We start from the raw sequence: 18,067 nt of genomic DNA, 5'->3' as shown, positions 1-18,067 counted from the left end.
TGAACCCTGTTCAGCTCATGCCAAATCAGAAACAGCAGCTTTAGGAAGCATCTCATAGGAACAACAACACAACTGCTGTCAATGCCATGCAGGACAATGAATGACTGTCTCTGAAACCAATCTGGCCCATGTCAGATCACATAAGAACATAAGAATTGCCATACTGGGTCAGACCAAGGGTCCATCAAGCCCAGTATCCTGTTTCTAACTGTGGCCAATCCAAGTCACATGTACCTGGTGTTGCGGTCTCGGTTGCGACTCTTGTGACCGAGCCTTACCCTGCTCCGCCGGGGCTCTGTCTGCGGGGTCCGGCAGTCGGGCTCTTATCCCCGCGAGGGTCGCGGCTTTTCGGGGCTGCTGGGCCTGCATTGCGGCAGCGTCTCCACACAGGAGACGCCGCCGAGCCCCAGAATGTGGTCCCTTCCCTCCTAGGCGCGCGCTCGTGCAAGGAGGAGGAATTTAAAGGGCTTTTCCCGCCGGACCGTGGGCCGCCCCTTGGAGTGACGTCAGGCGCCGGTGGGTATTTTAACCCGGCGTCTGACTGTAGCAAATTGGCTTGCAACGAGGTTCCTGCTGGTTGCTCGTTGCTGTGCTCTGTTCCTGTTGCTGTTGGTTCCAGTTCATGTTGATTCCTGTTCCTGGAGATCTTGGTTCCAGTTCCGGATCTTCTACTGCTGCTCCAGCTCCTGGACTCTCGCTTGTTCTTCTGATTCCTGACTCTGGCCTGTTCCTGACTCTTCTCGTTTGCTGCCTGCCTTGACCCTGGTCAGTCTCCGTCACCTTCTTCAGCCTAGGTCTAAGTCCCAGCAGCTCGGGACCTCCCGGGGGGTCCTCGGGCTTCCAGGGCGAAGACTCCGCCTGGCACTGCCTCCCGGCCTACCTCTTCTCCGTGGAGTGATCTACCATCTCTCTCCGCAAGGCCGGCCCAAGGGTCCACTGCCCCGCTCGCAATACCTGGCAAGTACCCAAACATTAGATAGATCACAAACCACCACTTATTAATTACCGTAATAGCAGTTTATGGATTTAACCTCTAGGAACTTATCCAAACCTTTTTTAAACCCAGTAACACTAACTGTTGAAACCACATCCCCTGGCAATGAATTCCAGAGTTTAACTATGCACTGAGTGAAAAATAATTTTCTTCAATTTGTTTTAAATGAGCTACTTGCTAACTTCATGGAGTGCCCCCTGGTTCTTCTATTATCTGAGAGAGTAAATAACTGATTTATATTAATTTGTTCAAGTCCTTTCATGATTTTGTAGACTTCTATCATATCCCCCCTCAGTTGTCTCTTCTCCACACTGAGCAGCCCTAACGTTGTTAGCCTTTCCTCATAGGGCAGCCATTCCATGCCCCATATCATTTTGGTCGCCCTTCTCGGCACTTTCTCCAGTGCAGCTATATCCTTTTTGAGATGCGGTGTCTAGAACTGTACACAGTATTTAAGGTGCGGTCTCACCATGGAGAGATACAGAGGCATTATGACATGCTCTGTTTTATTTTCCATTCCCTTCCTAATAATTCCTAACATTCTGTTTGCTTTTTTGATTGCCACAGCACACTGGGCCAACGATTTCAATGTATTATCCACTATGATACCTAGATCTCTTTCCTGGGTGGTAACTCCTAAGATAGAACCTGTCTCATCTTGGAGTCTCCTTGCTCCTTGTTCTGGCCCCTCAGTCTTGGAGTTTAGCCTTCTCTGTTAGGAGACCTTCTTGCTCTGTGTATTCCTGTTTCTAGTTTTTGTCTTGATTGTTTCTGTTTGTTTGAGGCCTTAATTGTGGGCTTCTGGGGTTTTTTTGTTTGTTTGTCCTATGTCTCACTGTCTGTCAACGTGTTTGTATTGTTTGTCTGTCTCGTATGAGCTCCTTGTTTTATGTATGTGTTCCTGCAGTTAGCCTTCTTCTTGTGGGTGCCCTTAAATCCCTGCCCTTGGACCATCCAAGTCCTGCTAGCTACCAGAATCCAAGGGATCAACCCGAGAGGGAGGTGGTCATTCAGGCGAAGAACCTTCTTGTCCTGTCCTTGCTCCAGCCTGTCCTATCTCTGAATCCAGCCTGCCAGCTACTCCTGTCCTGGGGGTTCCCCTTAACTGGCACCTGTGCCCTGACATTATGTCATTATGTGGTAAAAATGTCTATGTAAATAATGCATATTTGATGTGGGTAGTCTGTGTTAACATGATTTGAAATAGGTATTAATCCTAATGCCTCTATGAATGTATATTGATATTTTAGTGATATGCATTGAGAATTCATTATGTTGTTGTTTTGAATCTATAACTGGAAGTTAATAATTCTGAGTTGCATTGGACAGCATTATACTGCAATAATCTGTCCACTACTTTTTTTTTATATTTACATTGAATGTGGGTTTCCACTGTACTGTATTTAGAAATAAACAAAAAATGAATTGAATGATGAGCTTTGACTCCATTCCATCTCAATATGTGAGCTGACTAAAAGTTTAAAAGGGCTCAGTAGCCCTGGAAGACACTAAGGCTTTTCTCCCATTCATTGTCTATGAGGAAAATGCTTAGTGAATCAGGCCCATGTAATCCACACTGAAATTATAATTAGCACTTATCTGTAACAGTGGATTCTTTGCAGATCACATCTGAAGAAGGGTCTTATGTGGTCTTAAAAGCTAATTTATATTATAATTGGATAATTTGTATGCTGGGTTAACAGAAGGTTTATTCAAAGAATCTAGTTTTTTCTATTCCCTTGTAAGTATTTTATGAAACTGGAGGGTATTAAGTAGGAGTGTTCCAAATGTTACTGGCTCATAACACTTTAGGATTAGGACCATAATGACATAGCTGTACATTTTATATATATTTCCTGTATTTACGCCCCCAAATGTGGATTAAATGAATGGAGAATTGAATGAGGTACCTTTCTTCCACTTTTTAAAATTTTCCAGTTGCCTGTTTGAGGTGATTAGCCATGTTTTCATGTATCAAAATTCTCTTGATTTGATTTTTTGAAAAATTAATAAAGAGAGAATATAAAAAAAGAACCCATTTTTTTCTAAGATTATTATAACGCCTTGAATTTTGTACTAGTATAATAGCACTAGATACAGCTTAGAGGTATAGATAATGTTATGATCTTGATTATAATGACTACAATAAAAACCCAGGTTTCAGTACCGACATTATTTGGGCATCTAATTCCTTACCATTTCCATATGATTTTTTGATGGATTTCTAGTGTAACCATACGGCTGGAGGATCAGCTGACCATAGGAGTGAATAGTTAGGAAGCACAAAATGTCAGATTTCCGGCTCTTTACCAGGTTGACCACGGCTTTGGTTTCCGGTTCCGATTCTGGCTCTGTCCCACAGAATGTTAAGGCACTGCAGTTCTTCGAGGCACCAATGCCTGCAAGGGGCAAGGAAAGGATTCATGCTGAAATAACAATTAGCTTGAAGATCCCAACTAGCTCATATTAAGGTTTAAGGTTTATTGTTATTTATATACCGTTGTCTCAGCATAGCCTTCACAGCAGTTTACAATTCAAATAATTATACAATAAAAATACAAACAATAATAAGAATAAAACAATAAATATACAATCAAATTACAAGCGATTATAAAATAAAACAGTTAAAAGAAAAAGTAACTAAAACGTGTTAGCTATTAAAATCTATAAAATATCTATAAATATTAAACCGATAAAATACTAAAAACATAACCTTACGTTTCCAGTATTAAAGGAGTATTGGAGGGAAATCATAAAGCAACTGGTTCTCTGACCCAATGCCACTCTTCCAATACAAAACCCCCAGTTATAAAAAGAACTAGAAAAGCATGGAATATGATCAATTGCCTTCATGGATGCTATAGATGATCTGTCACTCTAGCAACTGTAGCATAGTTGGTGATACCATACAGTAGCTTTTTTTTTATTCTCCACTATTTTGCAAATATTCAAACAAACATGACAAGGTCAGATCTGTTACAATGTCTGCAAATTATTTCAAGGACAAATCAGTTAGAAAAGCTCTGTTAATAAGCTTCTATAAAGATTTTCTTGGACCTTTCTAACTTTATAGATACATATATTCCAGTTTCTTAAACAACTTAGGGGGCTGTTGCAATACCGTGTGCATCAGCTAGCACACGGTTTAACAAGTGATTAGATGTGTGTTTTGGACGCATGTCCATAACCCCCAATGCAATATGGGGATTAGCATGTCCAAAACACACATCCAAATCACTGCATAGCTAATAGTGCTCATCACATGTAAATTCCATGTAGATGAGGCTATTAGCTAATCCCCATGATGCAAAAAATTTCTCGCGCGACCAATGTGCCCATTGCAACATGGACATTTTACGCCCCTCTGCCTTGGGAGCTGATACATTGTGACAGGTTGTCTGTACCCCTTCTCTTCTGTTTTGGAAGAGAGACTGGTGAGACTTTCAGTACCCTAGTCCTTTTGGCCATATAAGCCCTCTCCATTGTCTTCACTGACTGCTCCAGGGAGGTTGATGTGTCACATAACATTTTTGTTAATGCAGGTTTGCTTTAGGTGTAAAAGAGTTGGGAAACACTTGCCTAGGGAACCATAAAAGGAGGTACCTGTGCAATGCTAGTGAGGTTTCTGTCTGAGATGGCTGGGCTGAGCCCTGAGAAGGGCAGCTGGCTGTGGAACCAGTGAGTCTCCTGGAGCATGAGGGTGCCGAAAAGGGTTGAGGTGGGAAAGGGAGAGGACTGCTTCAGGCTGAGGAAGGGCTGTCAACAACCATCAACTTTTACATAATGATGCGGCAAGTGCCGGGGCAGGGAGTAGTCATTGAATGTGCACATGAGCACCAGCACAACAGCAAATGACTTTGTCTGCCTGTGTGTCTTTGTCTATGTCTGTTTGTGTGTATCTGGCTCACTGGCTGGCAATATGTTTGTCTCATTACTTGGCAATGGTTCAAAAACTGATGTATGGCAAAAGACTAATTGCAGACCAGAAATCCAGGATATATGAGAGATGTAACCAAACTTGGGAGGGGAGAGACTAACCGATTGCATGGATAGAAGTGGGACTGCAGCTCACTTTGTTCACACTTGGTCTAGGATTTGCTCTATTTAGTTGTTTAGGAAAAACTTGACATTTATGTTGGGAGATTTTTGTATCAGTTCTGCCAAGTTCTAAGACATGTGATGGTAGCTCATTGCTTCACAGTGATATACAGCATTAAACCACAATACAATCAAAATAAGGTAGATACAGTACAAGCAGATTTCTTCTCAAATTCTACAAATACTTTCAGAAATATGAGTTAGTTACCAAAAACTGATGACATCGACCAGGTTTTAAGTGCATTCAAAGCAGCTAATGCATAGATAATACTATGGAAATAAAATAACTCTGCTTGCCAAGAATCTGGCCATCCATTTTGTAAGGAGCTATAGATAAGTGATCCCAGGTCATAGGGACACTAGTGTGCATCTTGATGTCCCTGGGAATGCCTCTTAAAGGGCCATGTGGCCCAAAACACCCTCCCTGTAACAGAGTAAGATACCTCCCAGGGTTCTGGGCAGACCCCTGTCCACCCCCTGCCACATGTTGAGGCGACCCATACTAAAAAAAAAAGAAACAAAGGCTCCAAGTCTCACACGGTGATGCCATTCCCACCTGCGCAAACCCCCTTCTCTTTTAAGAAAATCCCCTGGGTTCTCCCCCATCACAGCATCCTACCCTCCAAGCCTCTGTTCATAAATTAGACAAACTCCCTGGTGTCTAGTGGGGCCTCCCCACTCCCAGTCTTCTCTTATCTTTAAAAGGGACTGGTGATGCAGTGGCAGCCCAGGTCGCTCCTTAGGCCCCGAGGTGGTCGATGCCATATTTGAAAATGTGACAGAGGCATGTGTAAGTGGGCTTTTGAAAATAGCTGCAATATATGCTATTGCATTGTCAACAGGTTTTACGTTTGTATGTGTACTATAAGCACATAAATGGGCTATCGATAATTCTTTCAATATATCCTATTTTTGTGTGTGTAAATCCTTTTGATGTTTGCCCCATAAGGATCAAATTTACTAAGCTTTTTTTCCCATAGACATGGATTGGAGAAAAGCCTTAGTAAATCAGGCTCTACATTTGTACCTGAGAGAATGAATGGTGAAGTACTTGCCCAAGGTTCATTGAGTGCTAGTGGGAGGCATGGGATTTGAACGCGTGTTTCCCTGGGTTTCAGCAGTAAGTTAGGCCTTCCACTCCTTTTATTCATTCCTGTGTCAGATTCTGATCTATGTGTGATTGCTGAAGTAACTCTTGCATATTTCCCGCTGTATTTGTGCATTTGTAACTTGTTTTTCCTTATTTGCTAGTCTACCTCTTTAAAGAGATTTTTCTCTTATTTGCAAATCCTGTAGTTTCCTTCTCCAGGTGTGCTTGTGGATTCTCACTAATTCCATCTGTCCTACTTTAAGAATGGAGGCTTTTTGTGGCCATTCACTTTTTATTTATTTAAAATATTTCTATTCCTCCTTTTATTAGTAATATTGCATAAGGCGGATTACATCATTTCACATTAAAAATCATGATGGACTTTCATACTTCAGCACTTTTTGTGCATTTGGGTCTGTTAATGCTGTCTGTTAGGCCTATGAAAGTTGGTCTGTATGTGTAATCTATTTCTATAAAACCCTGTGAAGGAGTGGCTCTACTTCCCCTCCTTAACCTGTGCTGGACCCGGCATCTAGCCTGGTCCAACTGAAATCCTACAGAAAGAGAGAGAGCTATGGATGGGACCCTACTGGGGCAGGATAAGAATATGAGTGCAGCTGGGATCAGGAAGCTCCTTGTTTCCAGGAGCAGGACTCCTAACCCTCTCTGGAAATTTGTGTTGTGAGTTCTTGCAGAGTGAGACGTACAAACAGCACACTAGACCTCAGTGAAGATTTAATGAGTTGAAGTGAGGAAAGTCAGACTAAGATGAGATTACTTTAATGTTCTCTCACCCTAGCTTGATAGTAGAGAGTCAACTGAGCTGTTCGCACGTCTCACTCTGCATGTAAAATTGGCCCCAAAACCCTAACCCACCTACAGTGCCTGAATGTAATCCGCTTTGAAGTGCTGAAAAAAGTGCAAAAAGCAGAATATAAAAAAACAAATCTTCACCTCGAGTTACTAGCTGGCCCTCCTATAGAAGTATAAATATTGACTACTAGGTGTACCACCCCAGAGGTGCTCTTTCTCTCTCTCTCTCTCTTTCCCCTCCCATGGCCAGAAATGCCCAAAATAGAATTTGTATTATTTATCACAAATGCCATTTTGGGCATATCACACAGCTTAATGCCAGGAAAAAAGGTGTAGTTATTTCCAGCATTAAACATGTGACTTGCACAGTGGGATAATGCCCCTGCGTACAATTCTGGTTGCCACATCTCAAGAAAGATGTAGTTGTGATAGAGAAGGGCGAACAAAATGATAAAGGGAATGGAACTGCTCCCATATGCAGAAAGACTAAATAGGTTAGGGCTGTTCAGCTTGGAGAAGAGAAGGCTGGGGGAGGATATGATAGATGTCTTTGAAATTATGAGAGGTCTAGAATGGGTAAATGTGAATCGGTTATTTACTCTTTCAGAAATTAGGACTAGGGGGCATTCCATGAAGTTAGTATGTAGCACATTTAAAACTAATTGGAGAAAATTCTTTTTCACTCAACGCACAATTAAACTCTGGAATTTGTTGCCAGGCATTGTGGTTAGTGCAGTTAGTGTAGCTGGGTTTAAAAAGGGTTTGGAGAAGTTCTTGGAGAAGTCCATTACCTGCTATTAATCAAACTTAGAAAATAGCCACAGCTATTACTAGCATCAGTATACTTAGTTTTTGGGTACTTGCCAGGTACTTGTAGCCTGGATTGGCCACTGTTGGAAACAGGATGCTGGGCTTGATGGACCCTTAGTCTGACCCAGTATGGCAATTTCTTATGTTCTTAATTGATCTCACCCCTTTGAATAAATTTGTAAAATTTGCATTCATGCTGCGTGTTGCGATAACTATCGTGTGCGTTTCATGTTAGATATGATTTGTCTTTCAATATTATTATAAAGTGGATTGTTTTTGAATATAGAAGGACTGGGAATCAAAAGCAATTCTCCTAAATCCCTGCCTGTAGAAAGTAAAGCCAGGATTGGATCCAATGCAAGTTGAAACAGAAAAAGCAGAGCAGCTGAATAAGTCACATGATTGCAGCTTTAACCTTCAGAGAAATTCCTTGCCAGAGAGAGCTGAAAGCTGATGCCAAAACAGACCTTGAATTGCTAGAACAGGGTGAATACCAGGTGAATAAATTTGTAGTGACTGAGACTGAGATACCAGAGAGCTCATGGTGGAGCTTTAGAGCCTGGCCTGGAGAAGGCAACACTGAGTGCCCAGAAGAAGGCAGAACAGAATGGCCTGCATGATACAGCATCAATTGGCCTATGGAAGGCAACATGCAGGAGTCAAAGAGGAACACAGCTGAGAGGCCAAAAAGAGATGCTGCAGGGTGGACAGACAGAGGCACTGTAGAGGAGCTGGCAAGAGGCACTGTAGAAAAGCCAGTGGGAGGCATTGCAGAGAGCCCAGCCCAGAGAGAGGTGCCACTAGGAGCCCAGAGAGGGGTGCTGCAGAGAGCCCGGAGAAAGGCACTACTGAGAGCCCAGAGGAAGGCACTGAAGAGTACCCAAACACAACCACTGCGGAATGGCCAGAGGGGGACGCTGCAGGTGGAGAAGGCACAGATAAGTCAGAGAATGCCATGGCAACAATTGAAAGAGAGTGGAAGCCTGGAGGAGGAGCCACCACAGGAACACTCAAGTGAAATCCAAGGAGTCCGGCTGGGGTAAGAATGGAACCTGGAGCCATTATGAACTCAGTTAAAGGGCTGGGGGTGAACACTAGGCAAAGGGCATAGTGGGTGGTGGTAATAGTACTGTCTAGGGCAGGGGTGGGCAATTAATTTTCCCATGGGGCCGCATGAGAAATTGGGATGGTTTTAGAGGGCCGGACTAATATAATTAACTCAGTTCTCAATAGCCCTACTTATGAAAAGACAGCAGTTTACCACCAATGCATGTCCTCTGAGAAAACACAACAAATAAGACCGATACAAACGCTTACATGCTAGCAAAATATCTCATCTCGGTAACAGACACAGAACCGACCTAACATACTCCCAGGATCTGTAATAATGCACATAAACTAATCCGCACACAGTTACACCTGTATTATGGAATACACTCAAACAGGAGCAACCCTATCTATGAAAAGGCAACACTACAAATATTAAATCAGGTCCTAAAAACCAATACACCTCTTATTAGGAAAACAGAACTAGCAAGCACTATAGATCCCCACACAGAAATAATTGTAAAACTATACTAATAAGCAGAATAAATGTTTCAAAACAGCTATGAACAGAATAACATCCAACAATTAAAAACTCATAAAAACTATTAAACATTCTCCAAACACCAATAAAATATTTCAAAAAAGCAGACATCACACAATTAAAATGGCAGTCAAGAAAAATAAACTTAAAGCCACCTTTACTTACCCCCTCCAGCAGCTCTCCCACTCCCCTTCCCTGCAGGCCATGGCACACACCAGAAGCAGCAGTAGAAGCTAAGCTCTATACTTATGGTCCTCTTCCTTAGTGCCCATGTCTCTCACACACACACCATACCAGTCATGCCCCCATGACCAGTTTCTGTCTCTCACACACCAATCATCTCCCAAACAGTCTTTGGCACACACATCAAAATGATACCGGGCATGCAAAACATGGAATTTCGAGCAGCTTATTCAAGATCACAGAATTTGAGGGAAATCTTAAGTCCGTCCATGTTGAAAGATGTTGAACATCCTCAAACAATAGATGGCACAATACCATTGGGTCACTTTAAATGTGGACACTGTAAAATTTGTGATCAAACATTAGAAATGAAGGAGTACATATGTATACACACACAATACCGATATAAAATGCACAATTTCACTACATGCCAGACAGATCATGTGATATACATCATAAAATGTCCATGTAACAAAATTTATGTGGGACAGACAATGAGATCATTTAAATTAAGGATAGGTGAACACAAAAGTTGTCTGAAGAACAAAAAAACATCTGCCCCAATAGTGATGCATTGCATGCAGGAAAACCATGATATCAAAGAGCTAAGATGGTTTGTATTAGAACACATCAAACGTGACGTAAGAGGTGGTGACAGAGAGAGATTATTGTACAAAAAAGAGCAAGAATGGATCTTTAAATTAAAATCTGAAGAACCGGATGGTTTGAATTCCAAAATAGAATGGAATAGTCTCATTCATTGAATTATTTTCATGCGTTAAGTCATCATCAAATATTCTTTCCCATTCACATTAAAGAAGTTGAAGTATGACGGTCTGTAATTGAGTTCAACATTAAAGATCTTTATTGACAAATAGTAAGTGTTACATTGCAACAATACGTATGGCATTGACAGCATAGCACAACGTCAGTACGTTGGCAGCTTGCATTGAAGAACACCCATTGGTGACTTTTCAAGCCAATCAACAGTTTAAATATAGCGCGGCCATTTTTGAAAACAATTTCAGTCTGAGCCCGACCACAGTGGAAGAAGTTTTTCTCTACAAATCGTAAGTGACTTAAAATCGTTTTCATGCAACATTTGTTTTTCAAATAAAAGGCAATTAATTTTTATTCACTTGTTGTTTAACTTTAGAGTCCGCCCTGAAGCAGTGTTTTTTGCAAAATGCCGGCCACGTTGGCGGCGGTTGTTAGACCTTCGGGTCCCAGTCACGGCAGAACAGAGTGAATGAACAATCCGTAACGTCTGTGATCATCTAACTCACCATATTCAAGATAAGTGTTCTGCCGTTCATAATATTGTCGGGATATAAAATTCCATGAGAGACGGAGTGAATTATACCGCCCGTCCCGCAACTAATCGCTAGACTGAAATTTGCTCAAGTTGCATTGTATATTCGACTACAGAGAATTTTGCATTAAATTTTGAGGCATAAAGCCATTGGACTAGTTTTAAACAGTTCTACCAGTCAACATTGCGGTTTACTCACATAGAGTTATTGAGTGTTTAATTCACTGCCATCAAGTTGCTTGAACATTGACATTGTTACCTTTTGAGATAATTGAATCTATCAGCATATTGAGTGTTTAATTCACTGCCATCAAGTTGCTTGAACATTGACATTGTTACCTTTTTGAGATAATTGAATCTATCAGTATTATACAGCCAATTGTTTGGCCGAGTGAAAGATTTGCTACTTCGTTTCATTAATGTTACCAAGTTGCCGAACAGCAACGCCATGTTACCTCTCTGAAACGAGTCAATCTGCTAAAACAGCTTTTCTAACAAGGGGTAACATAGTATATAAGATTCTGATCATGAATGATAAACATCAATTTCATCAGTATTTAGGAATCAGTGTTCAATAAGTTTCTGAAAAACCATAGTGAACTAAGTCAAACCTCAAAGCAAATTCAGAATACCCTATTCATACAAAATCACAATGTTGCCTCACAGGTGCCAATAGACACTAATTTTACAGTAAAAATTAAAATAAAATGTAAGTGTGCACTACATTAATAAGTTATAATAAAAAGAATTTTTAAATAAAATACAAAATAAAATCAGAGATTATAAGACCGATGATTGGACCAATTGGCCATCAGAAGTTTCTGTTAATTCAGATCTCTTGCCAACACTGAGGTCTTATCTCTATAGTTATAGTTCATAGTAATTAATCCCAGCGAATATACTACTACCATCTTGTAGCATATATTACATAGCCAGTTATTGTTTTTTCTTGATTGTGTACTAGCTATATCCCTTTATATTGTTGTTTATATTCTTATGCACACACAGACGCACATCCAGGCACCCATTCTCACCCACACACATAAACCCAGACTCCCATTCTCACCCACAAACCTATGCTCCCAGTCTCACCCACACATATTCAAGCTCTCATTCTCACCCACACACAAACCCAGGCTCCCATTCTCAACCACACATACACACATTCGAGCTCCCATTCACCCACATATTCAAGCTTCCATTCTCACCCACATACACACCCAGGCTCCAGTTTTCACCCACACACACTCCCATTCTCATCCACACATACACATTCAAGCACGTGCACAGCTTCCGCTTCCTCCCCCCAATGCAGGAAGATCAGCTGGCCTCTCCTGCTGCCACCCGTTCTCCTGCTATCTTCTGGCCAAACGGCCCGCCGAACTTCCTGTCGGGGGGGGGGGGGGAACGGAAGCGCAGCGCACAACGTCCGCTTCCTCCCTCCTCCCCCCCAAGCAGGAAGATCGGCGGGCCATACGGCCCAACGCCCAAAGATAGCAGGAGGCCGGTGGCAGCAGGAGAGGCCAGCTGATCTTCCTGTTTTGGGGGAGAAAGCGGAAGCTGTGCGCGGCGCTTCCGCTCCCCCACCCCCAAACAGGAAGTTCGGCGGGCCGTTTGGCCCGAAGATAGCAGGAGAACGGGTGGCAGCAGGAGAGGACAGCTGATCTTCCTGCATTGGGGGGAGGAAGCGGAAACTGCACGCGGTGCTTCCGCTCCCCCCCCCTCAACAGGAAGACCGGTTGGCCATACGGCCGCAGCAGCGCTTCCCCATGTGTGCCGTGATGGCGCGCGAGGCGTGGGTTCTCTTGTTCGCTGTCGCGGGGATGGGATCCCGCGACAGCCTTGCAGTTCCGGTGCCAGTTGGGTGGGCCTGGGTCTAAGTTGGGTGGGCACCTGCCCACCCAGGCCCACCCGTGGCTACGCCACTGACTTCTAACACCGCTGCCGTTACCGCTGGGCTTGAACATGCTGACAGCCCAGCGGCAACGGCAGCGGGAGAGACCGGGAGCGCGCGCCGCGGACCGGTGGTTGGGGACCCCTGAAAAAAGACCACGAAAGGCGGAACTGTGACATATGTAGGAAAGAAACTCGAGCGAAGGCACGCTGTCCGATTGGCTGGTGCTGGGCAAGCCTTGCCCAGCACCGGCCAATCGGGCAGCATGCCTTCACTTGAGTCACTCCCTCCCCCCCACCGGACGCTGTAAAAAAAACAAAACAGTTCATTCTCCGCTCCCTCGCTCCCCGATTGGCCGGCCAATCGGGGAGCGAGGGAGCGGAGAATGAACTGCTGCCTTCCCTCTGCAAGGGAAGGCAGCGTGCCTCATTCCCTGTCTGCTCTCAGCAGTGGGCGGGCCGGTCACAGACCGTAGGCGGGCCGGATTCAGCCCGCAGGCCGCCCCTTGCCCAGGTCTGGTCTAGGGTAACCCTGATGTGTGAGGGTGCGATTGACCCTAAAACCCTGACCCCAAGCCTAGCAGGCGGGAGATCAGATGAAAGGGAGAGGGGGCATGAGGCACTTCCCTGGATGGGATCCAGGGGAAGTGAAAACACTTGGACTAATGGGTACAAGTTGAGGTTGGAGGGTATGTGAAGGAATGGCCCTACTTCTTCTCCTCAACCTGTGCTGAACCAGGCATCTAGCCAGGTCCACCATAAATCTTACAGGGAGAGAGATCTCTGTGGGTGGGACCCTGCTGGAGCAGGATAAGAGTATGAGCTCAGCTGCAATCAGGAGGCCCCGCATCTCCAGAAGCAGGAGCTCTTGGCCCTCTCTGAAAGTTTAGGTTGTTAGTACATTGCAAAGGTAGGTACACTAATAAAAGTTGAAGTTGCATGAATAAAGGCTGGAGTCAGCATGATTCCTGCTCTAGCCTATAAAGATTTTACTTAGCTACTGTACAAACCCATAGTGCCAGATTACCCAATAGGCAAAATAGGCACATGCCTAGGGACTCCAAGGTTAGGGCCCTCCTCCCCATCCCTATAGGATGACATTCACATAGGCAGTATTACTGAAAGCTTACGCCTTTTCCATGTCTTTCTGCATAGGCCCCCATGTCCATCCATACATTGCTTGTGTCCATCTTCACATTGCCCATGTCTATTTGGAATACTAAATTGAACTTACTGCACCACATTGCATCAAAGTTGCGGTTCAGGTCTGTCCCAAAGCAGGCACCATTGTTATATGATGCCCGGGATTTTCTCCAAAGACGGTCCTGTGCAAAAGCAGCAACATAAAATATATGTTAAAAAAAGAACCTCTACCCACTGTGTACCCAATAGGAATTCATAGTTTGAAAGCTCACATAGCTAGTGAAAAGTGATGAAAGGCTAAACTTCTTAAGATAGACACTCTCCACCTGGATTTCATTTCTTGGTAGTATTAATGTCATTCAAGAAGATGGCTAGAGGAATTTGGATCTTGCCTGTGATGAGGATTCTTTGCCTTCAGTAAATTGAAGAATACTGGAAGCACTGGCTTGGTCTGGTTGAAATTTGAGATATTTTAAATGGAAGACATGGTGACAAAGGAAAAAAAATGTCTTCACTCATCAGACTGTATTGGTGTAATGAAACATTTAAGTAGGTGAAAATAAAAATGAGTCTTTTTTTTGATGATAAACTGCAAGTAACTCTTTCAAAGAGGGACTGCTGCCAACTCTGACAGTGAAAATTTACTTAGTCTGGTCTGGTAGAGTTAATAAAAGGGAAAGAGAAGTCAGAGTGAGACTAGAATGATAGTTTTAATACTTATCTGCAATAGAAATAATACACTGAAATATCTTAAATTCTACTGTACCCCTTGCCCCAATCTGGTCGTGGGCACAGGGGTTCACAAGGAGGATCATGGCCAAGGACAGGCCTTATGACCTTCTGGGTTCTCGTGCAGGGGGGGAAAGAAGTCTCTCAAGGCCCTTTGAGTTTTTCCTCACTGGAGCTATCTTGCTGATCAGCCCAAGCCAGGTACAAAAGACACTACTTAGGCATACAGACTGCTATTCAAAAATGTAAACGTTTTACTTGAACCAATAGCAGGAAAAACAAAGTCCAAAATCATTGATACACAAATGACTAGAGCACCAAACAGTAAAATAGCATTCAAAAATCAGAAAAAAAAATAAATCTCAGTTTTTCCACAACCCTTTGCTTCCCTCCCAAGAATGTCACTTCTTGGGACAGGGACCCTCTTCCTTTGGGTCTTCCCAAGTACATGCTTTGAAAGCAGCTCTTCTTTTTTCTCCCATCAACTTCTCCTACTCTGCTGAGCTTCTGTATGATTTCTCTTTCAACCAGAAACTCTTTAGGGCTCTTATACCAGTTGGGCGGTTTTCTTATTCCAAAACTCCCCCAAGGCCAACATTCTCTCTCAGTGAACACCTCTCCAAGACTTGTCCTACTTAGATGAGAAATTTCAAATACCTCTACTTTCTGACCACTTCTATCTTCCCTTCAGAAGTCTCAGGATTCGCCCTGTTGAATTCCAGGACTTTTCCCCTTCCTTGAAGTACTGAGAACCCTTACCTTCACTGGACAAGAAATCCTCTTTTCGAGACACTCGTAAGAAGTGAAAAGGTCCCATTTCTGGTACATTCCTTGTGTAAGGAAAGAGCTCAAAGACACAACTCCATGAAGAGGTAGAATTCTCCAACTATGGTTAACAGGCTGGTTTCTCCTGACTCTGACTCCCCTGGTACTCCTCCTGCATCACACGGGTGCAGGAATTTTATCAAACTTAGACATTTCTCATTGGGTAGTGTCACACCTCCTTAAACAATCCCAACTATTCTGACCTCACTAACAGTGGCATGTTCTGTTGTGTCCAATGTTTCTACACTATAGTGCTCCTACATTAATAAGGGGCAGATTTGGAGGACCCTTACCCCAGTGTGAAGAAAAAGTATTTCTTACATTTTTTTAATGTGCTTCAATCACTTACCATCGTCCAGGAGTAAATATATCCATCAATATTGAGTACTGGTACAATGTAAAAGTCTATGTTTTTTAGAATCTCCTTTATGTTCTGGTCATTATTGTAATTTTGCAGGATCTGAGAATGAAAAGTATAAGGTAAAGGCCAATTATTGAAAGACATGAATGAAATAGGATCTTATGGATATACTGATGAAAGACTGGTGAGAATTTTCATAAACCTCCATCTTTCCACTGTGCTCAATGGAACTGCCTTGAGTTCTTCATTCTTGGGAACTTGAAGAAATCATTGCAGTAGCTGATAATTATTGAAATCTAACCACTCCATGTTGATATTTTACTGTTGGTATATAAAATTCTTTCTATTGAGGGAGTTTTAGTAAGTCAGATTGTACAACCTGTGTTGAAACTTAACCTTGCCACTGAAATTAAGATCTTAAGAGGTCCATATTCAGTCAGTAGCCAAATTGCAAAGTTAGCCGGTTAAATATCCAGATAATTTTGGAGGGATATTCAGTAGTGCAGTTGCACTACTGAATATAGATGATTATCTTAAACATAGCTAAATAAGTTTATCTGGCTAACTTTAGGATAGCTCTGTGGCACAACCAGAATTAGTCGGTTATGTTATCTGACTAACTCTGAATACCATTTAGCCAGATAACTTAGCTGGCTAATCTAACTCCTCCCAGAAATGCCACTGAAATGCCCCAAAGTTATTTGGCCACATTTTAGTTGGATAATGAGATATCCGATTAAAGTTTAACTGGATACATGGGGGAAATAGTCAAAAGTCAGCATTTAACTAGATAACCTGTGATTTGGTCCTCTAAGTGCCTACAAAAGATTCCATGGGACAAGGAAGACATGACCTTGAATGTATGTATCCTTTGAATAAAGGCTCTCTAAGCAGTATAGCACTCTTGGAACATTAGTATTATGATCTAATCATCTTTAAAGCTTGGAATTTATTATAGCTGCAAAGTATCATGAAACTTGAAAGCTGCAGAGTATCATGAAACTTGGCTTTTTTGAGAAATAACCATTTCATGTCCATCATATCAACTTAGATCAATGATGATTGTGGGCACAGGCTCTTACACAGACAGTAATGGTAAATTGTCAGCTGCGCACAGTTTCTTTAACAACCATTGAAACAAGTGAGGCTATGTCTTCTCTTTGCCATAAATATTTATTTATTTATCAGTGGGCCAAATTAAAAGGATGTGTACTCGAAGTGCTGTGTTCAGCCACTCTACTTTTTCATCATGGATAAGTTTGTGTATTAAGCAAAGTGCTTTGAACTGAATTCGCTGTTCTATGGGGTCAGGAGGGTGGGGGGTTGCAATTAATTAAATTTGAACGGTTGAGGTGGGTTTGGGGGTTTTTGTAATGTGCCCTTTCTCCCTCCCCCAAAACGATAAGAAAACCACACAAAATTTTGTGGGTTTTCTTATTGTTTCGTCGCCCACCCGAAACGTGACAAAAATAGGATAAATCGTCTCTATTTCCTATTTTGTCAGAAACGAATGCACATCCCTACAACATAATAGAATGGCAGCATACAATCAGAGAATAGGAACCACTTAACAATGCTAAGGACTAAACTTAAAATAAATCAACAATAATGACTAAATTTTAAATATATAAATATCATCTCAGCAAAACAATAGGTTATAGCTGCACACTCAGCACTCAAAATGGTATCAGGCAGTTTACTGCAGTTAAGTTAGCTCTACTCGTAGAGGTTCATTGTACTGTGAAACTTTTATTCCCTTTATGGCATTTGTGTTTACTACAAAATATCAGGATAAAATTAATTTTAATTTTTAGCTTAATATGTTTTGTTTGATAATGGGCAATCACAGATTTCTGAATTGTGTACATTGATTACTGCAGCATTCATTCAGTGATCTTATTTTGTAAGTGCTGCAAAAGCTAGGTTGGACGGTTCTGAGAAAATACCTTTTGCAAAATGCTTACAGATCTTACATATCTCTTTAACTTTCTAATCACTTCAAACAACTGATGAAAAGCACCAGAAAATGTTCAGTGTTCCCTCTTTTGGCAAGCTGGTTATACTCAAATATACAGTACATGAACTTATTACTCTATAGCATTGGAATTATTTGGTAATGCACTGTGCCATTATGCAATAAATATTGAAAATTTCAATTTTATTACTAAATGAAATCAGAAAAGTCTGGAATTTTGACGTGCACTCTACCAATGAAATGTATCAGATTT

The 18,067-nt window shown here is 42.2% G+C and overlaps 1 protein-coding gene across 1 annotated transcript in view; it reads right to left on the bottom strand.

The window, feature by feature from the left end:
* The window catches only part of LOC115093250 (carboxypeptidase O-like), a 66,730-nt gene that overhangs the window by 10,101 nt on the left and 38,562 nt on the right, over positions 1-18,067 (bottom strand). The window contains exons 7-9 of the mRNA XM_029604924.1: positions 15,828-15,938; positions 14,016-14,106; positions 3,191-3,393 (exon numbers count right to left, since the gene is read on the bottom strand). Coding sequence (XP_029460784.1) covers positions 3,191-3,393; positions 14,016-14,106; positions 15,828-15,938 — 405 coding nt within the window. The remainder of the gene's footprint in view (positions 1-3,190; positions 3,394-14,015; positions 14,107-15,827; positions 15,939-18,067) is intronic.

The sequence above is a fragment of the Rhinatrema bivittatum genome, chromosome 6, assembly GCF_901001135.1.
Source record: "Rhinatrema bivittatum chromosome 6, aRhiBiv1.1, whole genome shotgun sequence".
NCBI classification, from domain to species: domain Eukaryota; kingdom Metazoa; phylum Chordata; class Amphibia; order Gymnophiona; family Rhinatrematidae; genus Rhinatrema; species Rhinatrema bivittatum.
The sequence above is the reverse complement of the archived record's forward strand: the minus strand, read 5'-3'. Positions and strand labels throughout refer to the sequence as shown.